The 23,627-nt window shown below is 42.0% G+C and overlaps 1 protein-coding gene across 1 annotated transcript in view; it reads left to right on the forward strand.

Annotated features, from left to right (window-relative positions):
* Window positions 1-23,627, forward strand: part of LOC137375617 (collagen alpha-1(XXIII) chain-like) — a 339,099-nt gene that overhangs the window by 302,880 nt on the left and 12,592 nt on the right. The window contains exon 17 of the mRNA XM_068042994.1: window positions 15,876-15,962. Within this exon, the coding sequence (XP_067899095.1) occupies window positions 15,876-15,962 (87 nt within the window). The remainder of the gene's footprint in view (window positions 1-15,875; window positions 15,963-23,627) is intronic.

Consider the following 23,627-nt stretch of genomic DNA (forward strand, 5'->3'; position numbering starts at 1 on the left):
TTAAGGACAGTGGCAGGCTCTCAAAGCTGGAGGGCCAGTAAGAGTCCTTCCAGCTTGAAAGAAGTAGCAGGCTGCAATGGAAGGTAAGTAAGAGAGAGGGTGCTTCGAAATGGAGGCGCCTTTTCTCCAACTTTTTTAAATCATTAATTGAAATAGATACAGCAGCCAAGCCACCACTGCTGGCGGCAGGGGACCCCGATACAGCATGGCCTGTGGCTGGTCCTGCACCCAGGAAGGCAGGAAGGGCCTATGGGCCTGCTGGGAGTGTTGGCCCCCCGGCCTACTGCCACAGGCACCTAAACTGGCCCCCGATGCCTGTGAGAAACTGGAGGCCAACTGGAAAGTTCTCCTTTAATTGGACTCAGTTAGGCTGTTAATGAACCTGACAGGCTATCCACCAAGCGCAGGCAAGTAGCTTTGCTAGCCCTTGATCCTGCCTCTGCAAAAATGTCCCACAGGTGGATGGAGCTAGGTAACCGGCACACCTGCCAGCAGGGCTATTTTTAGCTCCCATCCACCTCCGATCCCGGCCCTGGTGGGGGCCAAAAATCCATCTCCATGTCTCCAATAGGTTAAACTCAATGCTGCAGAAGAGCAAAGCTGTGGAAGTGTCCAACATCTGTTCTAAGAAAAGAAATATTGAGAGTGTGGGGTGAAATTGGACGTTGTTTAACTTATTTTTCCAATGCAGGGCGGGTGTCAAACGTACCAATTTCAGGGGCTGATAACGTGCCCTTGATCTACAGGAAGTGCGTCGCCTACCGTTTTGGATCAGACACCCGTTAGTCATCCCAGACACTTGCTTAAAGTAAACATTGAACCAATTATAATATTTAAATCGGTGTCCTCCAATTGTTTTTCCCTTTTGGGAAATTCGTTTACGCCAGCACCTGATTCGCTAATTCATAAGTCTGCCAAACAAATCATGGTGGGAATGGTCAGGAAGCAGCCTTGAAAGAGATCCTGACCTCCATGAAGGTAATCGCTGGTTAGTTGTGTTCGGCTGCTAGTGTGCGTTTGGCAGTATCTGTTTTTATAAGTTCTCTGTCCAACATTTTGGAAATGCAGGGGTCTGGGCTTTGAATTCAGCAAAGTTATTTTCTGTCATGTGTGTTTTGCTGGGTCTATTTTTGGGGCTTGAGGATGAGGAGTAGCAACAGCAAGGAAGAATGCACAGACTAGCAAATACTGCGAGCAGACAGCGAAGGAAGGGAGTGTGCAGGAGGTCCTACTCCACACAGGTGTTTAGGAACTGCATTTCCAACCTCAATCTCACTGCAGAGCAGTATGTGAGATGCCTCTGCTTCAACAGGGAATCTGTCACTGAGATATGTCACCTGTTGCAGTGCCAACTGGAGCCCCACACTAGGGCTTGGACAGCACTGATAGTGGTTCTTTATTTCTATGCCGTGGGGTCATTCTAGGCTTCTTTCTTTTGGGCCTCCTTATCTCGAGAGACAATGGATACGCGCCTGGATTCTAGGCTACAAGTGGTGATATCAGCAACATCACCCAGTTTTCTGTCCACTGCTCCATCAGGAACATTACAGAATGGCTGCACTCCAAGAGGACAAAATTCCTCTCCTTCCACATGGTGGCAATGCAGCAAGATGAAAAAGCTGCAGGCTTTGGCAGGATCGCAGACTTCCCACAGGTGCATTGACTGCACATACATTGCACATGAAGACCCAGGCACCTATGGCAACAGGAAGGCAATCCATTTCCTGAATATCCAGGTGGTCTCTAATGACAGGCAGCACAGCATGCAGATCTGCACCCAGTTTTCTGGTAGTAGTCATGATGCCTTCAACCTGCACCAGTCCTTAATCACACCTCTCTTCTGATTGTTGCTCATAGGAAGGCTTTAAAATTTGTTGAACTCTCTCTCTTCCCCATACATAGCACTAGAAGGTGAATATTTAACATTAATAACAGAAACATGCACTTACTGATATTAATGAGAACATTGGTGTCATAGTTATGGTACTGCTCTTACAACTCAGAGGCTGAGAGTTCTAAATCCCACCATGGCAAGTTGTGAAATTTACTTTAATAAAAATGGTAATTTATTGTCTAAGATTGTTATTGAAAACCTAAATGGCTAACTAATGCCATTCAGGGAAGTAACCTTGCCACCCCTACCAAATCTAGCTGCCATCTAATTCTGCTCAACTGGCAGGAGAGACCGCCAGAGGTCTCCACACAGGAGCCATTCAGATGTAATCAACCACTTCAAAGTTCAAAACTAACATATCAGGGCAAGACATAGGTAAACTTTTCATCCCCTCAAAGTCCTCTCAGTAACATCGAGGGACAAATGCCCAAGATCCACTAATTTGTCAAGCATCAGCTTGACATAGTCATGTGCACAGAATCATATATCAACCTACATCCCAGGTTCCTCCACTGTCATGTGCGACTCTTCTGATCAGTTTTCCTAGGATTTCCCATCTTCCTTTATTATTACCAGTATTTAAATGGATAAACCTGCAGAAACCTAAATACGATAAGAACTTATTCGCTACTCGTGGAACAATTATAAACAAAAAAATGTCACAAAACTCTGCAAATATGACATTTCTGGAAGTAAGACTACCTAGATGTTATCCTATTAAAATACAAACAAGTGCTTGGCCACATTCATACACAGCATGCATACATTAACTTGTTTCAAGGTTATTTATTGTCAATTGCTTATTATGATACTGTGTTCTGTCCACTCTATAGGTTAACAGTTTCAAGTTTACAATAGTATTATTTATCTTTATTAGTGCTACATTTCTGTGTCTGTCACATAGTTTGAAATATTGGTTGATGAATTTCCATAGCCTGGCAACTGATATTTCCGATATTTCTATGTTACGTTAGTTTAGTTACATGTCCTTAAGGTTTTCTCTAGTTTTCTGGCTTTAAAAATGAGTAAGTCTGTGAGACATTTACACCAGATGAAATTAGTCGCACATTGAGCTAATTGGATAGCAAACCAGAAAACTGAAAGGCAAAATGTTTCATCAGCTGAACTCCCTAATGCGTCACTGCTTGCTAACATGCGCTACATAGGTTATTCCATGGAAATATGGAGGTGGAGATCATGTGGCGGATTTCTTTTCCCCAGTGGGAAATGTTATGGAAGATGGCGGTCACCTGCAAATGCTATTGCATTGTATGATTTAAACTGCAACTTTTTTTGAGTTACTGATATTACGAGAGTCCATTTTTGTGTTAAACTTAGAATTTATACTTTTAAAATCTAAAAAAAAGATTTCATGGACATTGAAACATCTGGAGATAGCCGCAATTTATGGATGTTTTTAAAATAAAAGCAAGGTCAACAAGAGGTTCCTGGTTTTGACCAGTAAACAAATACTGGAAACTAGGTGATTTCAAGGAAACCACAGGGGGATTTGACCTAAGAGCTACCCTTTGTTGTGGCAAGAGAGAATTTATGACTTAGCATGAGACTTGCTTAGAAAAGTAGTTTCACTTTGAACTGTTAAAATATGCTGGTTTTTGGGCTCAAAGGTCCATATGGGATCTGCATATGGACCTGCCAGGAGATCAGAAGAAAAAACAAACAATTATTACCTCTCTTTAAAGAATCTTGTCCTGGAAAAGAAAAAGCTTGTATGAAGTGGTACTGTTGCCTCCTGTAAATTTGAAGATATCCTGATTGCTTGCAGAAACCTTGCATCTTTAAGTAAAGAACTTTTGCATCAAATGTGTGTGAGAACTGACACCTCAGTTGCTGCACACCTGATGGAAGACCTATGTGAAGCCTTCTGCCATTGAATTTCTTTGAGTTCCTCTCCAAACAGACTGCTCATTAACCTCGCCTGGAAAAATTTCTAGTGGCCGCCAACTATTCGACTTTGGGACACATCGCCAAAAAAGGACTCTCATATCTTTTCAGTAAAAGTTATATTTTTATTCCTTCTATTTCTTTGTAACAGCTGTAAACAAAAATCCCTTTTTTCCCAGTTAACCCGTTTTTGTATGTATGTGCATGTGCATGAGGACTAGGATAATAATACGGGGCTTTAATATTTTGATTTGCATATATATTTACTCCATTGTTGGTTAAGACTTGGTTTTATAATAAACAAATAATTTTGTTATTTATTCAAGAAACCTGGTTGGTGTGCTTTATTCTGGGGACAAATAGAGTGTTTAATTGGCTGTTTTGGTAAGTAGGAAAATGTATTGATATGTTGTGATCTGTGGAGACATAGGACTGAATTAACAGTGCACTCCTCCCACCTCAGTCATATTATATTAATTGGGGGCTCTTGTCAGGATTAAACCCAACGCTTATAGTGTTTAATTGTAAGTGGAATAATAATAATTGAAAAAGGAAAATAAAAGAACTCGGTTTCTTGTGTAATAGGGTAAAGTCTACACTGCCAGAATGTCTTTAGCAGTTGCTGAAACTTTTCTGGGGAAGGAGAATGTATCCCTCAGTGACTTGCAAATCCTAACTAAAGTTAAACTAAAGGATTTAGCAGCACAATGGGGGTTAGAATTGAAGTCAGGTACTAAAAAAGCAGACGTAATTGAAGTAATAACCCAAAGTTTGAAATTGGAAGAAGACAGTAAACCAGAATGTAGTGCAGTTGAATTTGCAAAATTCAGTTACAACTTAAAAAACTTGAGCAGGAAATAGAAAAAAAAAGCAATAAGAAAACTTGACAAGGAAAAATAAAAAGAAACAGCAATAGCATTTGGATTAAGAAAGATAGAACTAAGACAAAGGGGTGGTCTTGACTCCAGGGAAAATTCTGGTCAGGAAGAATCTGAGTCCAGCCCAGGACCCACTGAAAAGTTGTTTAAATGTATGTAAGCTCTCCCTAAGTTTGAGGAAAGGGACGTAGAGGCATTTTTCATTTCTTTTGAAAAGATAGCCAAACAAATGAAATCGCCAAAGGAAAGTTGGACACTGCTTATGCAAGGCAGATTAATGGGCAGTTCTCATGAAGTTTATGCTATGCTTTCTGAAGAGGCTTCTGCAGATTATGAGATGGCAAAAAAGGCTATTTTCGCTGCATATGAGTTAGTCCCTGAAGATTACCGACAGAAGTTTCGGAACCTCCGGAGATTGGCTGGGCAGACTTATATAGAATTTGAGAGGGTAAAGCAAACTAATTTTGATCATTGGATATGGACACTAAAAATGGAAGCCACGTATGAGAAACTTAGAGAACTAATTCTCCTGGAAGAATCAAAATAATCACACCCTCCAGTAATGAGAACTCATGTAGGGAACCAAAAGGTTTCAAGGTCCAAACAGGCAGTGGGAATTGCTGAAGATTTTGAGCTTGTGTATAAGCCCAAACCCTTTGTCCGTCACCCCCACAAACTCAAGAAGGATAAAAGGTGGGAGAGTGAAAGGAAGGCAAGTAGCCGAAGACAAGACGGGACAGCTGGGAATGCCCCATGATCCCTTACTCAGGCCAGAAAGGCAAGTGCTGAGGGTGGAAGTGAGATCCGCAAGCCAAAGTGTTATCACCGTCACAAGGTGGCACATCTTCGTTCAGAATTCTGGAAGTTGTGAGGTAAACCCATGGGACTTGTTGGGTACACTAGGTTAATGCAGAGAAAGGGGCTCTGACTGAGAGTACAGCAGATCAGGCTGTGGCCCTGATGGCAGGTATAAAACCAAATACAAAAACCAATGTGAGTGTATCGGTTGTGAATAAGATACCTGAAAGTTATAAGGAATTCTTGTCAAAAGGAAAAGTAACTCCTTATCCCTCAAGTGAGGCAGGATAACCTATAGTTATACTTAGGGATACAGGAGCAAACCAAACTCTTTTGCTGGGGAAAGGCATAACATTTCCACCAGAGAGCGCACTGAATGCTGAAGTTTAGTGAATGGTATTGGCAGGGAGTATATACCTGTACCTTTGTATCGAGTGCATCAAGAGTGTGACCTAATGTCTGGGACAGTAACTGTAGGAGTTGTCCATAGTTTGCCAGTAAATGGAATTGACTTACTCCTAGGGAATGATTTGGCTGTAGCAAAAGTATTAGTTTCTCCTGTAGTCACAGAGAAACCAAGTGAAGTTAGAGACAGAACAGTTACAGGAAAAAGTTCCAGGAACTTTTCCTTCATGTGTAGTAACCCAAGAAATGGCTAAACAAGTTCCATTGTTGGAGGTAAAATTGGCACCACAGATAGATAGCCGAATATCTGAAACTTTCTTTGGGGATTTAGATACTCCAAATTAGATGTTTAACAAATCTTCTCTGATCACAGCTCAACAAGCTGATCCAGAGTTAAATAAAGTGGCACATTCAGCTCTGACAGAAGCTGAGGCAAAAGGAGTTTCAGAAGGCTATTATGTTAAAGATCGGGTTCTGATGAGGAAATGGAGATACCTCACAGACCTGTGGACGAAGAATGGACGATTGGTCAACAGGTAGTGGTACCACCTAAGTATCACCAGGAATTATTAAGGCTAGTGCATGAAATTTCTATAACAGGACATATGGGGATCCAGAAGACCAAATCATAAATAAGTCAACATTATTACTGGCCAGGTCTTACCAAGGACGTGATGCAGTTTTGTAAAACATGCCATATGTGCCAGATTGTGGGAAAACTGCAACTTGCCATAAAATTCGCACCTCTAATTCCCATACCCATTATTGGAGAACCATTTAGTAGGATGTTGGTAGATTGTGTAGGACCCTTGCCGAAAACAGTGGGACACCAATTATATATTCACTATCATGGATATGGCTACTTGATTCCTAGAGGCCATTCCCTTGAGGACAATTACTGCTAAGATAGTGGTAGAGAAGTTAACCCAATTCTTTACGAGATATGGATTACCAATTGAAGTTCAATCGGGTCAAGGTTCCAATTTTATGTTTAAAATATTTCAAGACGTTTGGGTATAACACAGTTAAAATCTTCAGCAGACCACCCACAGACACAAGGAGCTTTAGAAAGGTACCATCAAACTCTAAAAACAATGATTAGGGCATACTGTCATGAATATCCCCATGTTTGGGATAAAGGGCTAGACGTTTTTTTATTTGCCACTAGAGATTCACTGAATGAGTCTACTCGTTTTAGTCCTTTTGAATTAGTTTATGGACATGAGATAAGAGGTCCACTAAAATTAATCAAAGAAAGGTTTTTACAACAGAGGGATGAATCTTCTGTACTAGATTATGTATCTATGTACTGGGAAAGGCTCACAAAAGCTTGCAATGTGGCTCAGGAACACCTTAAAGCATCCTAAACCACTATGAAAAAATGGGCAGACAAGCATGCAAAGACCCAAAATTTCAACCAGGGAATGAAGTGTTAGTATTAGTATCTTTGCAGGGTGAACCATTAAAAGCACAGTTCAGTGATCCATATAAAGTGGTCAAAAGAACTGGTAAGGTAAATTATTTGATTGACATCCCAGGTCCCAGAAAAAGAGTCGACTGTGTCATATCAATATGTTAAAATAATATTATCGCAGGGAGGAGGATAATCAAGCACAGGTATGTCATGTAGTAGGGACAGTGAAGAATGAAAGGGTTAGTGTCGATGAGGCAGAAGGAGGCCTAGACAATTCTCAAATAGAACCTCCTACTATCTGGTTAGCTAATACTGAACTGCTAGGAAGTTTGGACAGTATGCTTTCATATTTAGAGGCAGGACAACAAGAAGACCTAACAATGCTACTCATAGCATTTAAAAGAGTCTGTAGGGATAAGCCAGGATGTACAACCTTAGCCACACATGATGTGGATGTAGGGGAATCCATTCCTATAAAGCAGCATCCTTACCGGTTAAATCCAGACAAGCAGGTCCAGGTAAAAACATAAATGTATTACATGCTGGAAAACAACTTAATTGAACATAATCAAAGCAGCTGGAGTTCACCAATAGTATGAGTGCCTATACCTGATGGGTCAACCAGACTTTGCATAGACCACAGAAAAGTTAATGCAGTAACCAAGGCAGACCCAATTCCTCACTTGAAAGACTATATTGACAGAGTGGGCAGTGCCATGTTTCTTACAAATATAGATTTGTTAAAGGGATACTGGCAAGTTCCTTTAACACCCCAAGCTAAAGAAATATCAGCTTTTGTCGCACCAGACAGTCTTTACCAGTACTGAGCAACGCCATTCAGGCTAAAAATTCCCCAGCAACCTTTCAGAGACTTATGAATCAAGTGGTAGCCACTGTTCCTAACTGTGCAGTTTACCTTGCTGAGGTGCTGGTCTATAGTGGCACTTGGAAAGAACACATGAAACAACTGGGAGGCTATGTTTGGAAGGTTGCAATTGGCTGATTTGATTAACCTTTGTGGAAAAATTTAAAACCCAGAATGCCAAAATATTCTGATGGAGTTTCCTGTTGCAGCCCTATCTCTTAAAGATTGTCCACATTTCAGGAAAAATAATGTTATTGCAGATGCTTTGTCATAAATCTAACTTTGTTGAGTTATATGAGTAAAGATAGTACAAAGCAAAATTGTATTAATTACAAGTATAGGAGAACATGAGTGTGGAATGTGTTTAAAATGTTTTCAACTTCTGTTTTTATACATTGTAATGAAATGCATTCAAAAATGACGTTTCATTTTGCCAAGGGCAGAGGTGTTACGATAGTCCATTTTTTTTTTGTTAAAACTTGGCATCTATACTTTTAAAAACTAAAAAAAAAGATTTCATGGACATTGGAACATCTGGAGATAGCTGAACTTTATGGATGCTTTTTTAAGAAAAAGCAAGGTCAACAAGAGGTTCCTGGTTTTGACCAGTAAACAAATACTGGAAACCAGGTGATTTCAAGGAAACTACAGGGGGATTTGACCTTTGTTATGACAAGAGGGAATTTATGATTTAACATGAGCCTTGCTTGGAAATGTGGTTTCACTTTGAACTTAAAATATGCTGGTTTTTGGGCTCAAAGCAGGCAGTTGGAATCTGCATAGGGACCTGCCAGGAGGTCAGAAGAAGAACAAAACAACTATTCCTTCTTTTTAAAGAATCCTTGCTCTGGAAAAGCAAAAGCTTGTATGAAGTGGTACTGCTGTTAATTTTGAAGCCATCTTGAATGCTTTCATAAACCTTGCATCTATAAATAAAGGACGTATGCATCAAATGTGTGTGAGAACTGACACCTCTGTTGCTGCACACCTGATGGAAGACCTATGTGAAGCCTTCTGCCATTGAATTTCTTTGAACACCTCCCCAACCAGACTGTTCATCAACCTCGCCTGGAAAAATTTCTAGTGGCCGCCAACTATTTGACTTTGGGACACATCACCAAAAAAAGGATTCCCATATCTTTTCAGTAAAAGTTTTTTTTTAATTCCTTCTATTTCTTTGTAACAGCTGTAAACAAAAATTCCTTTTTTCCCGGTTAACCAGATTTTGTATGTATGTACGTGTGCATGAGGGCTAGAATAATAATACGGGGTTTTAATATTTCGATTCCTGTATATATTTGCTTCATTATTGGTTAAGACTTGGTTTTATAATAAATGAATAATTTTGTTGTTTATTAAAGAAACCTGGTTGGTGTGCTTTATTCTGGGGACAAATAGAGTATCTAATAGGCTGTTTTGGTAAGTGGGAAAATTTATTGATATGTTGTGACCTGTGGAGACGTGGGATTGAATTAACAGTGCACTCCTCCTGCCTCAGTCGTAACACTGACTAGAAATCTAAAACTGCTGTTATCAGACCTCACCAGCAGGTGTGATTCAGCTCCAGATTCACACAAACCTACAAATTCAAAAAGTTTGGAATAGATCTGAACGCTTGTCATTTAAATGTATTTCAGCAAAATTTCAAGTCGCAAATCTAAATCGGGCTGATGCAAAACCTGCTAAGTACATTGATCAGTTTCTATATTGTTTACTCTGTTTAGGTGATAACACTATGTACAAATTCCACTAACATACCAGAAGATTGATGTTTTAGGCAGATAGGGTGGAATTTCCCAACTTGGATCCTGGCCAAACGGCAGGATCATTGTATTTCAGGAACTCGTTCACAGCTAGAGCAGGCTTTACCGAAGCTCTTTGTTAATTGTATATCAGTTGTGTGTAATTTTATGCAGGTGGAGGACATTAATTAGTGTTTCACTTGAGCGCGTATAAAGAGACACTTACTAAAATTGTGGTGGTGGTTGAGTGAGGAGGAGTATGCTTGTAATGTTTCACTCTGTAAATAAATGTCATTGATTAAAGATTGGCTCCAGTATCATCCTTCACCACTGCCTTTCTGAATTAGAACACTTTTTTGCCTGAGCCATGGCATTAGCATCCTGCCTCCAGGTTCCCTAGCCAATCATGGAAGGTGGGCAGTTGATGTGTCCATTCTGTCAAAGGAAGGATTTCTAATTAAAAGGACTGCAGCATGGGTTACAATGACTCACCAGATTTGGATTTTTGAGACTGCAGCAACCACAACAATGGAGAGAAGACCTGAGAAGGCTGCTCCCCGGGTCTCTCTCTTATCTGGAGGTCTTGCTGTGGGATCTGAGGGGCTGCAGTGAGCTGAATTCTCCAAAAGATGGGAGGAAGAGGACAAGCTCTCCAACAAATCAGGTGTGGATGGAAGTGACTGAGGAAGTCAGCAGCAGACGTGTAATCCCTTCCAATTTGGAGATAGTGCACCAAGAGGATCCAGGACCTCAGGAGGGCATGACTAGTGAGTGCCAAAGACTTTCAGGTGCCAAGTCCCACATTCTGGCATTCCCAGCATTCTCCTGCACAGCACGCCCCAGAACAGCACATTGCAGCTCCACTTATTGTTGTCTCTCCAGGCACCTCACATCCCTATCTGAGCAGCCAACACTCAACTTCAGCCTATTGCCCTCTTGCACCCATGCCTCACAGTCACCCTCCACAAATATTTTCCTTCCCTCCTTTGCACACACACCATCATGAACACTCATACCTGTCTTCTTTCTCTCCTTGCAGGAAAAGAGAACTTGACGAGAGCCAGAGACCCCGGGGTGGATGTGCTGGCCCTCCAGTGACAGGCAGCTTATCGGCTAGTGACAGTGGATGCTCACCTGCTCCACTGAGAAGGAGGTCTTGTTCCAGGAGATTGCAGATGCCACTGTGACCTGCTGTGAAAGCCTGAGCCTCCTAAGGCACTGGTGCTCAGACATGTTGAGAGAGCTGATCCTCTGTCTGTAGACCCTGCATTGGGGATCTTGCCTCCTTGAGCTGGATCTCTGTGCCCACCCCTTCTGTCCTGTGGAGGGACATGTGGCTGAGGGGTAGGCAGCTGGTGATGGTGTTAATGCTGGAGCTCTATGTGGTGGTGTTGCTTTGCCTTTTGCCCCTCAGCAGAGGTACAAGTTAGAGCTGCATAAGCCGTTCGCATGCCATGGTGAAGGCTGGCAACAGGAAAATGCAGCTGAAGGTGAGTGCAGTATTAGACAAATGAATGCCAACTTCTTGGAAGGCACATCATCTTCCAAGCAGTCATAGTATTGTCAGAGAAGAAGTGTTTTTGAACTGCAGCCTCATCTGGCCATGGCTGGAGCCCTTCAGTTTCACTGATCAAAGCCTTCCCAGCTTGTCAGTTTCACTGATAAAGCTCCTCCCCTGTGCACTCACCTCGGTGACCCTGGCAAATTGCTGACAGGCCGGGAAACAGGCCAAAATTAAGGGTTAAAACAGTACTTAATTGGCTTTTTGAGTATCTTAATTGGTTTCCTGACAAATCCCGACAGACCCGCTCCCCTCGGATCCAGACCCAATGAAATCCGTAAGAGGGTGACATGATCCCAACCTGATGTCACTTTTAGAGGATTTAACTCCCCGGACACACCCAAACCCACCTCCCCTAACAGACATTCAGGGATGAATAGACCAACTAGATTGCAACAAAAATCAAAATAAACAGGCACTCAGACAGTCATTGTGAGGATAAGATGAGGGTTAATATAGGTTTAACTAAGAACTGGGGAATGAGGGGTCAGCACTGTGAATGAAGTGCAAGGATGTAACATTGTTATGCCGATTGGAGTAATGGATGAAGGTACTAATAAGGGAAGGGGTAAAGTATGATGCGAAAGGTGTAAGTGAGAGGGGAGATGCTATGGAGTGGATGAATGGTGAGGCTAAAGTTGAGGGTAGGGGATCTGTATTGAGAATAAAGGTGATGGTGTGGAAACAGCAAGGATAGTGTAAAGGCGAAGGTTAGGATTATTGGTGAGAATGTAGATGTGGTGTTGTTGAATGCTGACAGTGAGGATGGGTGAGTTATTTGAAATGGGATTATGACTATCAGAAATATTCATGTCTACTATTACAGTAGCTTCTTATAGATTTGCAGACTACTGGGCTGCTATTTCCTGTCACTGTTTCTTACTGCTATGCAATAAAATACTGAATTAAGTAAACTTTGCTTAGCAGAGACGTCCTGCGCCTCTATTTCAGCCCTATTCCTATGATAGATCACTATCTGTGATGGACTCTCTGTACATAAATACATGTTGTCCCTTTTTTGTAAGGCAAATGCTTGAAGATGTTGGCGTAGTAGAAGGCCATTTAACTGTTTTTGGACAACAGTGATTGGTATAAATGTAAACTGATTATTCTAGAAGAATTGCAAGGTTATAAATTTAGTTCAGATGACATCAGTACTCTATTTAAGCTTCACTCTCATAGATTATTATGTCATCTAAAGTTTAAACCTTTCAATTAGTTACTACTTTGCAGTGGTATCAATTATCCTAGAATTTATTTTGAAATATGACTTTTATCGCCACTTTCATGGTACAAAGGGTCAATTGTGTGAGGTAAGAGTATGACTGCTGTAACGACCAGGTGAGAAAGAGGTCTAGGGTTCCCTTTCAGCCTTCACCTGGTCTTACTGGAACAAAGTTTTATTTTTATACTGAGTTTTTAGCTCCTCCTTGATGAATCCTTGTTCATCGCTTTCCAATTATAAGATAAAGAAATGAGCACAACAGGCTTTCTTAGGTCTAAAGAAGAAAGGTGAAATTTTATTAAACTTAAACTTAAAACTCTAATTCGGTTAACACCTACGGATACACGCCGTGCCTCACGCTTGCATGCATACGCAATACGCACATGCAAACAGAGACAGAAAAGAGCAGAAGAAAAATAAAGTGGAAAGGTTTGAGACAATATCTGAAGAGTTTTTTGTTACAGGTCTTCGAGCTCACTGTAGAGTCCTTGTTTGCAGGTGGATCTTGCTTTTCGTTGTGGCCCAGTATTCTTTTTAAACCTTGTTCACTGTAGGATACTTTTCTCTCTTGGGGTTCATGTGTCTTCAGTGGGTTTCAGTTCCATGAGAAAGAGATGGGAGGAGACAGGAGGAGAGGAGGTCTTTTCAGTCCAGGAGCAAAGAGCTTTCTGCCAGTTCAAACACTGTCTCTACAATTAAAAACTCCCCAGTTGGCCAGCAGGGTAGTCACGTGACTGGTATAACCACTTTTGGCTTTGTGTATTGGGTGAGTCAGGGAATGGTCCCTTGTCTACAAATACTGTCTGTTAATATGCAAATATGTTTTTCCAGCCAGGGGCTTGGCAACCCCTGTATCAGGCCTTCTCTTCTTCCCAGCAACAGTTTGAAATTTAATGTCCATGTGGTGAAATTAATATGTCTCATTCTTTCCAGATGGGGCCCTACATGTCACGGCAAAAAGTAATATTGAACAGTCTTTCAAATATTTTATACCATCAGTTTACTGCCAGCTGACTGATGTCCATTGCAGTCTGGCTGATTATTATTACATACCTTGCGATGTATGGTTCCCAGTTATATTTTAAGGATAGACCAGTCAACAACTCTCAACTGGTATATGCCTTTTAGTCTGTTTTGATGTAAAAGTCACCAAGTATTGAAAGGCCTGCTTCCCTTCATTTAATCCTATAGGTTTAATCTAAACCCTTTGAACTCCTTGTGAGAGTGCCTAGCATTAATTCTCAGCATTAGTGAAAGCACCCAAGGGCATATGTGCAAAATCTCTATTTTGTGACATGTAGTCATGTCACAAAACTTAGGGGTTTTTTCACTTGAGCATCTAGTTGCTGTAGATTATTTTGCACTGAGCTCCGATCTGCTGAAGTGATACACAATCTGAATTCCAGAGACATGAAGGTGCACAGCACAGACTCTGAGGACCTGAAGTTACATGATTCAGGCTCCAAGTACATGAGGACATGATAAATGGCTTCCAGTGACATTCATTGGTGTTGCCAAGTTCTCCTTTGGTTTTCTTCTCCTGAATGCTGATTTGCCGTGCATTTCAAAATTCTGGAAAATGCACCAAGGTGTCAAAAAAACAAAATTTCTTGGAGGGGAGGACATGCCACCTATTTCCCTTCCCCACCCGATTCCCCAAGAAATCTAAATCCATTAAGAAAAAAATTGAATTTTTGTGTATTTCAGTTTTTTCCTTTAATGCAATAGATGGAATATAGGCACTAGTTACAGCTCAAACCGTGACAAGTTCATGCCCATTGCATTTCCCTAATCATTACTTTCTGTGTGTCATAGTTGAGGCCATTGGGTTTCAATTTGTACACAACCCACCCCAAATTTTGGAACATGATCACATAACAATAATAAAAACCTAAAAACCAATGTAATTAAAAGGAATGTAACTTATTTTGTCACTTTATAACAGAGGCCATGGACATTATCCTTTATTCGGGGCTACCTTTCAATTGTACGTTGCTTTTTTGAGTTCTCAGCTGTTTTGGGTCCGTATCAGTTTTTTCGAGTGCCAGGTTAGCTTGTTTGAATATTTTAAAAACAAGATAAATAAAAATAATAATTCATCTTCCTAGTTCCCACGGCACAGTTAAACAAAAACAGAAATGCACAATTTTTCATCACAATGCTCCCAAAATACCACAACGCATATGCAAAACAGATGACAGAAGAGCAAATGTTCTCAAGTCATTTTATTAAACTGCCAACTATGTGCAAATCTAAAAGTTGGCCAACAATTTAAAAATTCAACATGCTGTAGACAACTGCAAAAACAGAGCTGGATTTTGTTAGCAGCCCGACATCAGGTTCTGTGGCGGGGGTTGGGGGGCCGGAGAGTCGGAGTGGCAGTGGCTGCCACGGAACCCAACGGTGGGATTGCCGGACCTGATCTTCCGGGGGACGGGATAGGCCGACATCTGCCTTCCCGCCTAGAGGCCAATTGAGGCCCTTAAGTGGCCTAATGATGGCCAATTAAGGGCCTGTTCCAACTGCCTCTGGGATCACAGCGTGGGGGAGGGGTTGCTGCACTGCATGGGGAGGACAACCTTGGAAAACGAGGTGCCTTCCTTGCAGGCTTGGGGGGGATGGTCCCTCCTTTGAGGAACCACTGCACCCCCCAGTACCACCCCTCACCGTGGCCTTCTAGATCGGCCCCGGCGCCCCTGCCTCAGTTACCTCAGGTCTGGACTTCCAGCACTGGGCCTGGGGCTGAGGCCCCTACAGTAATGGCTGTGGCCACCGCTCCCGGCAGCGCTGCCGATACTGCTGAGCTGCCAGCCCTGTAATTGGCCAGCAGCTCTTGGAGGCAGGATCCCTGTCCCTATTAAGTGTTTAAAGGGACGGAGATCCTGCCTCCTTAAACTTTGACTCCAAAGACCGGAGGATCGCTCTGGGGTGCCCAGTGCCAGGAGCCCCGCCTCATGCATAAAATCCAGGCTACAATGTCTGTTCAGTTTTTGAATCCATTCCTGCTTTATACAACTTTCTGTTCTTTTTCATGGATATTACTGTGCATTTTTAACGAATGCAATGAAAGAAAATTGTACCTTTTGCACAGATAACCACTAGCTGATGTTGTATCCATGTTACATTTCATTGGTTTTAAATTCCAATTTGCCTAGTATTTCTTAACCACACAACAATTATCTCCACAGGGGGAGAGAAGTTACCCAGGCAAAAAAGGAAGTAAGGGACAGAAGGGAGAACAAGGGCCCCCTGGATTAGATCAGCCTTGTCCAGTGGTATGTGTTTTCTGCTTTGTTATCTTAGAAATATGTCCAGAAATCTATGATGCTCAAACGAAAGAGCACATTATTTTTAAAGGTTTGTACTGTAAAACATTAATAACACTCTAAGTACACTGTCAGACAAGCAGATGCAAAGGAAACAGTTTGAGACACGTTGTTTTTATTACATGGAATTAAAAAGAATACACAGCACAGAAATAGGACATCCGACCCAACTCATCTGTGCCGGTGTTTATACTCCACACTAGTCTCTTCCCATTCCAACTACCTCAGCGAGTTCTCCATTTGAAACACTCTCTAAGCAAATAAATTACTCTTGATTTCCCTATTGGATTTATTATTAACTACCTTGTATTTACAACCCTTAGTTTTGGATTCTTCCACAAGTGGAAATATTCTCTCCACATCTACCCTGTCCAATCCATTCCTAATGTTAAAGAGTTCTATCTGGACACCTATAAGTCTTTGCTTTTCTAAAGGAAGAAGCCCCAACTTGTTCAATCTTTCCTGATTGCTGTATTCTCTCAGTACTGAGTCATAGAGTCATAGAGTTTTACAGCACAGAAACAGGTCCTTCGGCCCAACGCACCTATGCCAACCATCAAGCACCCATCCTAACTAATCCCATTTCCCCACACTTGGCCCTTAGCCTTGTATGTTATGGCATTTCAAGTGCTCATCTAAATATTTCTTGAATAGCGTGAGTGTTCCTGCCTCTGCCACCCCTTCAGGCAGTGTGTTCCAGATTACAACCACCCTCTGGGTAAAAAAATTCCTCCTCAACTCCCCTCGAAACCTCCTGCCCCTTACCTTAAATCTATGTCCCCTAGTTATTGACCTCTCTGCTAAGGGAAAAAGTTTCTTCCTATCTATCCTATCAATGCCCCTCATAACTTTGTATACTTCAATCAGGTCCCCCCTCAGTCTTCTCCACTCCAAGGAAAACAACCCCAGCCTATCTAGTCTGTCTTCATAACTGAAATGCTCCAGCCCAGGCAACATCCTGGTGAATCTCCTCTGCACCCTCTCCAGTGCAATCACATCCTTCCTACAGTGTGGCGACCAGAACTGTACACAGTACTCCAGCTGTGGCCTAACCAACGTTTTATACAGATCCACCTGCTCTTATATTCGATGCCTCGGCTAATAAAGGCAAGTATCCCATATGCCTTCCTGATACTATCCTTGTAAATCTTTTTTGCAACTTCTCCAGTGTCCTTTTTGTGGTAATGAAGACCAGAACTGCACACAGTACTCTAAGTGCAGCCTGACCAGGGTCATTTACCAGTTTAACATAACTTCACTCCTTTCAAGTTCTATATCCCAAGAAATAAATCTTAGTGTTTTGTTAGCATTTTTAATCTTCAGTAGTACTTTGTGGGCCAGTCATGCTTTCCACTTGTGTGTGAGATATGGTGTCACTTCATGCATGACACCCTTACTTCAGTACATTGAAACATAAGGCCCCACTTGGTTTCATACAATAGTAATTATTATCTGAAGATATTAAATGATACATATTTTAGGTGCTTGTGATTGTATTTATAACAATTTATGTTTTCTGACTGAACTGCTTGCAAAATGAATGATCAGCCTTAGAACAATCCATGTGTATTTCTACGACAATTTGATTTATATAGTGCCTTTAACATAGTAAAGCAGATCAAGGCAGTTCCCAGGAGTGTTATCAAACAAAATTTGACACCGAGCCACGTACGTACATATCCGGGCAGGAACTTGATCAGAGGTAGGTTTTAAGGAGCATCTTGAAAGGCAGAGAGGTAGAGAGGTGGAAAAGCTTGGGGAGGGAATTGCAGAGCTAAGGGCCAAGATAGCTGAGGGCACGGCTGTCAATGTTGGAGCAATTAAAATCAGGAATGCAGAAGAGGCCAAAATTGAAGGTGTCAAGAGATTTTGGAGTATTGTAGAGCTAGAAGAGGTTACAGAGATAAGGAGGGAGTAGCCATGGGAGGATTTGAAAAGAAGGATGAGAATTTTAAAATCAAGGCATTGCTGAACCAGGAGTCATTGTAGGTCTGCAAGCACAGAGGTGATGGGTGAATGGGCCTTAGTTGTGAATTAGGACATGGGCAGCAAAGTTTTGGATGAGTTTAAGTTTAAAGAGTGTGGAAAATGGGAGACCAAATATGAGAGCTTTGGAATAGTCAAATCTAGAAGTAACAAAGGGATGAATAACAGTTTAAGCAGCAGATGAGCTGCAGCAGGGGTGGAGACAAGCGATGTTATGGAAGTAGAAATAGGCTGTCTTGCTGATAGAGTGGATATGTGGTTGGAAGATCATCTCAGGGTCAAATATGACACCAAGGTTATAAATGGTCTGGTTCAGCCCAGGGAGAGGGATGGAGTCAGCAGCTAGGGAACAGAGTTTATGGTAAGGACTGAAGACAATGGCTTTTGTCTTAATGATTAATTAGAGAAAATTTCTGCTCATCCAGTACTGGATGTAAGACAAACAACGTGACAAATCAGAGACAATGGAGATGTTGAGAAAGGTAGTGGTGAGGTGGAACTGGGTATTGTCAGCATACACACGGAACTTGCCGTTGTGTTTTTGGATGATGTTGCCGAGGGGCAGCATGTAGATGAGAAATAGGAAGGAGTCAAGGCTATATCCTTGGGGACTCCAGATGTAATGGAGTGGGTGTGGAAAGAGAAGCATTTTCGGGTGATTCTTTGATTACAAATGGATGAATAGGAATGGATCCAGGCGTGGGCAGTCCCACACAGCTGGATAACAGGAGAGAGATGTTAGAGGAGGATGGTGTGGTCAACACTGTCAAAGGCTGCAGACAGATCAAGAAGGATTAGAAGGGATAGGTTATCAAGGTCATCATCACATAGGATGTCATTTGTGACTTTGATAAAGGTTATCGCATTGTTGTGGCGGGGCAGAAATCTGGAGGGATTCAAGCATGGAGTTGTAATAAAGATGGGCACAGATTTGGAAGGTGACAATAGGTTCAAAGATTTTATGGAGGAAAGGGAGGTTGGAGACAAGGCTGTAGTTGCAATGATAGAAGGGTAAAGGGTGGGTTTTTTTGAGGAGTAGGAAATGACTGCAGATTTGAATCATAGAATCATAGAAAGTTTAAAGCACAGAAAGAGGCCACTTGGCCCATCGTGTCTGTGCCGGCCGAAAAATGATCCACTTATTCTAATCCCACCTTCCAGCATTTGGTCCATAGCCCTGCAGTTTACGGCACTTGAGGTGCATATCCAGACTACTTTTGAATGAGTTGAGGGTCTGTGTCTCAACTACCCTTTCAGACAATGAGTTCCAGACCATCACCATACTTTGGGTGAAAAAATTTTTCCTCATATCCCCTCTAATGTTTCTACAAATCACTTTAAATCTATGCCCCCTCATCACTGACCTCTCTGCTAAGGTGAACAGACCCTTCACCTCCACTCTAACAAGGCCCCTCAAAATTTTGTACATTTCAATCAGATCGCCCCTCAGCTTTCTCTGTTCCAAGGAGAACAACCCCAGCCGATCCAATCTTTCCTCATAGCTGCATTTTTCCACTCCTGGCAACATCCTCATAAATCTCCTCTGTACCCTCTCTAGTGCAATTACATCCTTTCTGTAATGAGGTGACCAGAACTGAACACAGTACTCAAGTTGTGCCCTAACCAATGAGTTAGACAGTTCCAGCATAACTTCCCTGCTCTTGTATTCGATACCTTGGATAATAAAGGAAAGGATTCCATATGCCATCTTAACCACCTTATCAACCTGTCCTGCTACCTTCAGGGATCTGTGGACATTCACTCCAATGTCCCTTACTTCCTCTAAACTTCTCAATATTTTCCCATTAATCATGTATTCCTTTGCCTTGTTTGACCTCCCCAAATGCATCAGCTCACACTTCTACAAGTTGAATTCCATTTGCCACTTTTCTGCCCATCTGACCAGACCATCAATATCTTCCTGCAGCCTACAGCTATCATCTTCGCCATCTACCACACAGCCAATCTTTGTGTCATCTGCAAACTTCTTGATCATGCCCCCTACATTTACATCCAAATCGTTAGTATACACCACAAAAAGCAGGGGACCCAGTACTGAGCCCTGTGGAACGCCACTGGAAACAGCCCTCCAGTCGCTTAAAACAGCTGTCAACAGTTATCCTTTGTTTCCTGCCACTAGGTCAATTTTGTATCCACTTTGCTGCATCTCCCTGGATCCCATGGGATTTTATTTTTTTAACCAGTCTGCCATGTGGGACCTCGTCAAAAGACTTCCTAAAATCCATGTAGACCACATCAACTACACTACCCTCATCTACCTTCCTTGTTACTTCTTCAAAAAATTCGATCAAGTTGGTCAAACAAGATCTTCCCTAACAAATCCATGCTAACTATTCTTGATTAACCTGTGCCTTTCTAAGTGACAGTTTATCTTGTCTCTCAGAATAGATTCCAATAATTTTCTCACTACTGAAGTTAGACTAACTAGCCGGTAATTATTTGGTCTATCCCTCGCTCCCTTTTTAAACAGAGGTACAAAGTTAGCAATTCTCCAATCCTCCGGCACCACACCTGCATCCCGTGAGGACAGGAAAATGATGGTAAGACCCTCCACTATTTCCTCTCTTGCTTCTTTTAACAGCCTAGGATACATTTCATCTGGCCCTGGTGATTTATCAACTTTCAAGGATACTAATCCCAGTAATACTTCCTCTCTCCCTATGTTTATCACATCCAATACTTCACACTCTTCCTCCTTAACTACAATATCTGCATCGTGCCCCTCTTTTGTGAAGACACACGTAAAGTATTCATTAAGAATAATACCAATATCTTCCACTCCTACACATAGATTACCTTTTTGGTCTTTTATGGGCCGAACTCTCTCCTTAGTTATTCTCTTACTCTTAATGTATTGATAAAACATCTTTGGGTTCACCTTGATTTTGCTTGCCAATATTCTTTCATGCCCTCTCTTTGCTTTCCTGATTTCCTTTTTGATTTCACCCCTCCACTTTCTATACTCCTCTCGGCTTTCTGTAGTATTGAGTTCTCGATGTCGGACATAAGCTTTCCTTTTCTGCCTTATCTTACCCTATAGGCTCCTTGACATCCATGGGGCTCTAGATTTGGCCACCTCACCCTTTTTCTTTGTGGGTACATGTTTACCCTGAACCGTTTGAATCTCCCCTTTGAATGCCTCCCACTGTTCTTACACTGATTTACCTTCAAGTCGCTTTTTCCAGTCCACTTTCACTAAATCACTCCTCAGCTTAGTAAAGTTGGCCTTGCCCCAATTGAGAACTCTAACTCCTGTTCTATCTCTGTCCTTTTCCATAATTATGTTAAAACTGACTGAATTATGATCACTACCAGCAAAATGCTCTCCCACTGTCACTCCTTCCACCTGCCCATCTTCATTTCCTAAAACTAAGTCTAAAACTGCATCCTCTCTTGTTGGACTTGCTACATACTAGGCAAAAAAGTTCTCCTGAATGCACCTTAAGAATTCTGCTCCCTCAATTCCTTTCATACTAAAACTGTCCCAGTTAATATTGGGATTGTTAAAATCCCCGACTATTGCTGCCCTATTGTTCTTGCACTTTTCAGAGATTTGCCGACATATCTGCTCCTCTATCTCCTTCTGACTGTTTGGGGGTCTATTGTACACTCCCAGCAGTGTGATTCCCCCTTTTTTGTTCCTTAGCTCAATCCATATGGCCTCATTTGATGAATCTTCCAACATATCATCCCTCCTCACAGCTGTAATAGTTTCCTTGACCAAAATTGCCACTCCCCCTCCTTTCTTATCCCTCTCCCTATCGCGTCTGAAAACCCTGTAGCCAGGAATGTTGAGCTGCCATTCCTGTCCCTCCTTAAGCCATGTTTCTGTAATAGCTATGACAGCATCCTGCCAACATATCTGTCTGTGCCCTCAGCTCATCTGCTTTATTTTCTATACTCCTTGCATTGAAATAGATGCCCTTGAGCACTGCTAAACTCTTTTTTTATTTTCTAACCCTTGTTTCCTCTGTCTTCCAGACTCTTCCATTAATTTTCCGCCTTCCATTTTCATTTCTGATTTTGTCGCAGCTGAGTCTACCCTCAGGTCCCCATCCCCCGCCAAGCTAGTTTAAACCCTCCCCAACAGCACCAGCAAAACATCCCGCAAGGAACTCAGTCCCGGCTCTGTTTAGGTGAAAACCGTCCGGCCTGTACAGGCCCCATCTCCCCCAGAGCTGGTCCCAATGTCCCAGGAATCTAAAGCCTTCCCTCCTACACCATCTTTCCAGCCACGCATTCATTTGTCTTACCCTTCTATTTCTATACTCACTTGCGTGTGGCACTGGGAGTAATCCGGAGATTACTACTTTTGAGGTCCTGCTTGCTAATTTCTTACCTAGCTCCTTAAATTCTGACTGCAAGACCACATTCCTCTTTCTACCTTTGTCGTTGGTTCCGATGTGGACCATGACTGCTGGCTGTTCACCCTCCCCCTTCAGGATGCTCTGCAGTCACTCAGTGACATCCTTGACCCTGGCACCAGGGAGGCAATACATCATCCTGGATTCACATCTGCGGCCACAGAAACGCCTGTATGTTCCCCTGACTATTGAATCACTATCACAATCGCTCTTCCAGTCTTCCCTGCACCCCACTGTTCTGCTGAGCCGCCCATGGTGCCATGGGCTTGGCTCTGGCTGCACTCCCCAGGCGAAGCATCACTTTCCTCAGTATTCAGAACTGAATACCTGTTGGAGAGTGAGGTGCACTCAGGGGTCTCCTGCACTACGTGCCTGATTCTTTTTGACTGTCTGGTGGTCACCCATTCCCTCTCTCCCTGCATACTCTTAAGCTGTGAGGTGACCTCATCTGTAAACATGCTATCCACATAGCTCTCATCCTCATGAATGCACCGCAGTGTTGCTCGCTGCCGCTCAAGTTCCAAAACCCGGAGCTCAAGCTTGAAGCAGAAAAACTAATTAAATAAAATGCTATAATTTGGAGAAAAAAATTTACTGTACCATTAAAGTAAGTTTGCCATATTTAAAATCCCCTAATAAATTATTCTGATGATAAAGGTATAAAATACACTTTTATTTTGAGATTCAGTTACTGAACACTGGAAAATTCTCTGCATCTTGAAACTAAATAACCTGGTAAGAAGATACCCAGAGCCAGATGTAATACACTCCCATACATTGCAGCTTCCAACATAACATGTCATTTATGACTTACAGCAGCGATTTCGTTGCTTTCTGTTAAACATAATTGTTACCATATACCAATTGCGCCAAACTTGTCACAGTGAAATAACATTTAGATCAATGTTTTCTATTCTAAACAAACGAGATTACACACATCAAGCTGCAGCCTCATACCAGGCATAAACATTTCAAAATAAAAATGTCTAATATATATCAGAAATCCCACAATTTTCAAAAGTGGTCTGCTTCCAAATAGACAATTGTTTCAGTTAGCCCCTCATTTAGGTTTGTGCTTCTAATCTTGGGTACTACTCCATTGCAATACGACAGGATTACTGTGTTTTCAGAGATTAATTTCTTGAAGTGTGAAATTAAATGAGGTCCCACCTGTCCATTCCAGTGATTTAATGCTTTCTGACTTTCTGACAGCATGATTATCTAATGTATTTTAGCTGAAAAT

Source organism: Heterodontus francisci, chromosome 12 (genome assembly GCF_036365525.1).
Source record: "Heterodontus francisci isolate sHetFra1 chromosome 12, sHetFra1.hap1, whole genome shotgun sequence".
NCBI lineage: Eukaryota > Metazoa > Chordata > Chondrichthyes > Heterodontiformes > Heterodontidae > Heterodontus > Heterodontus francisci.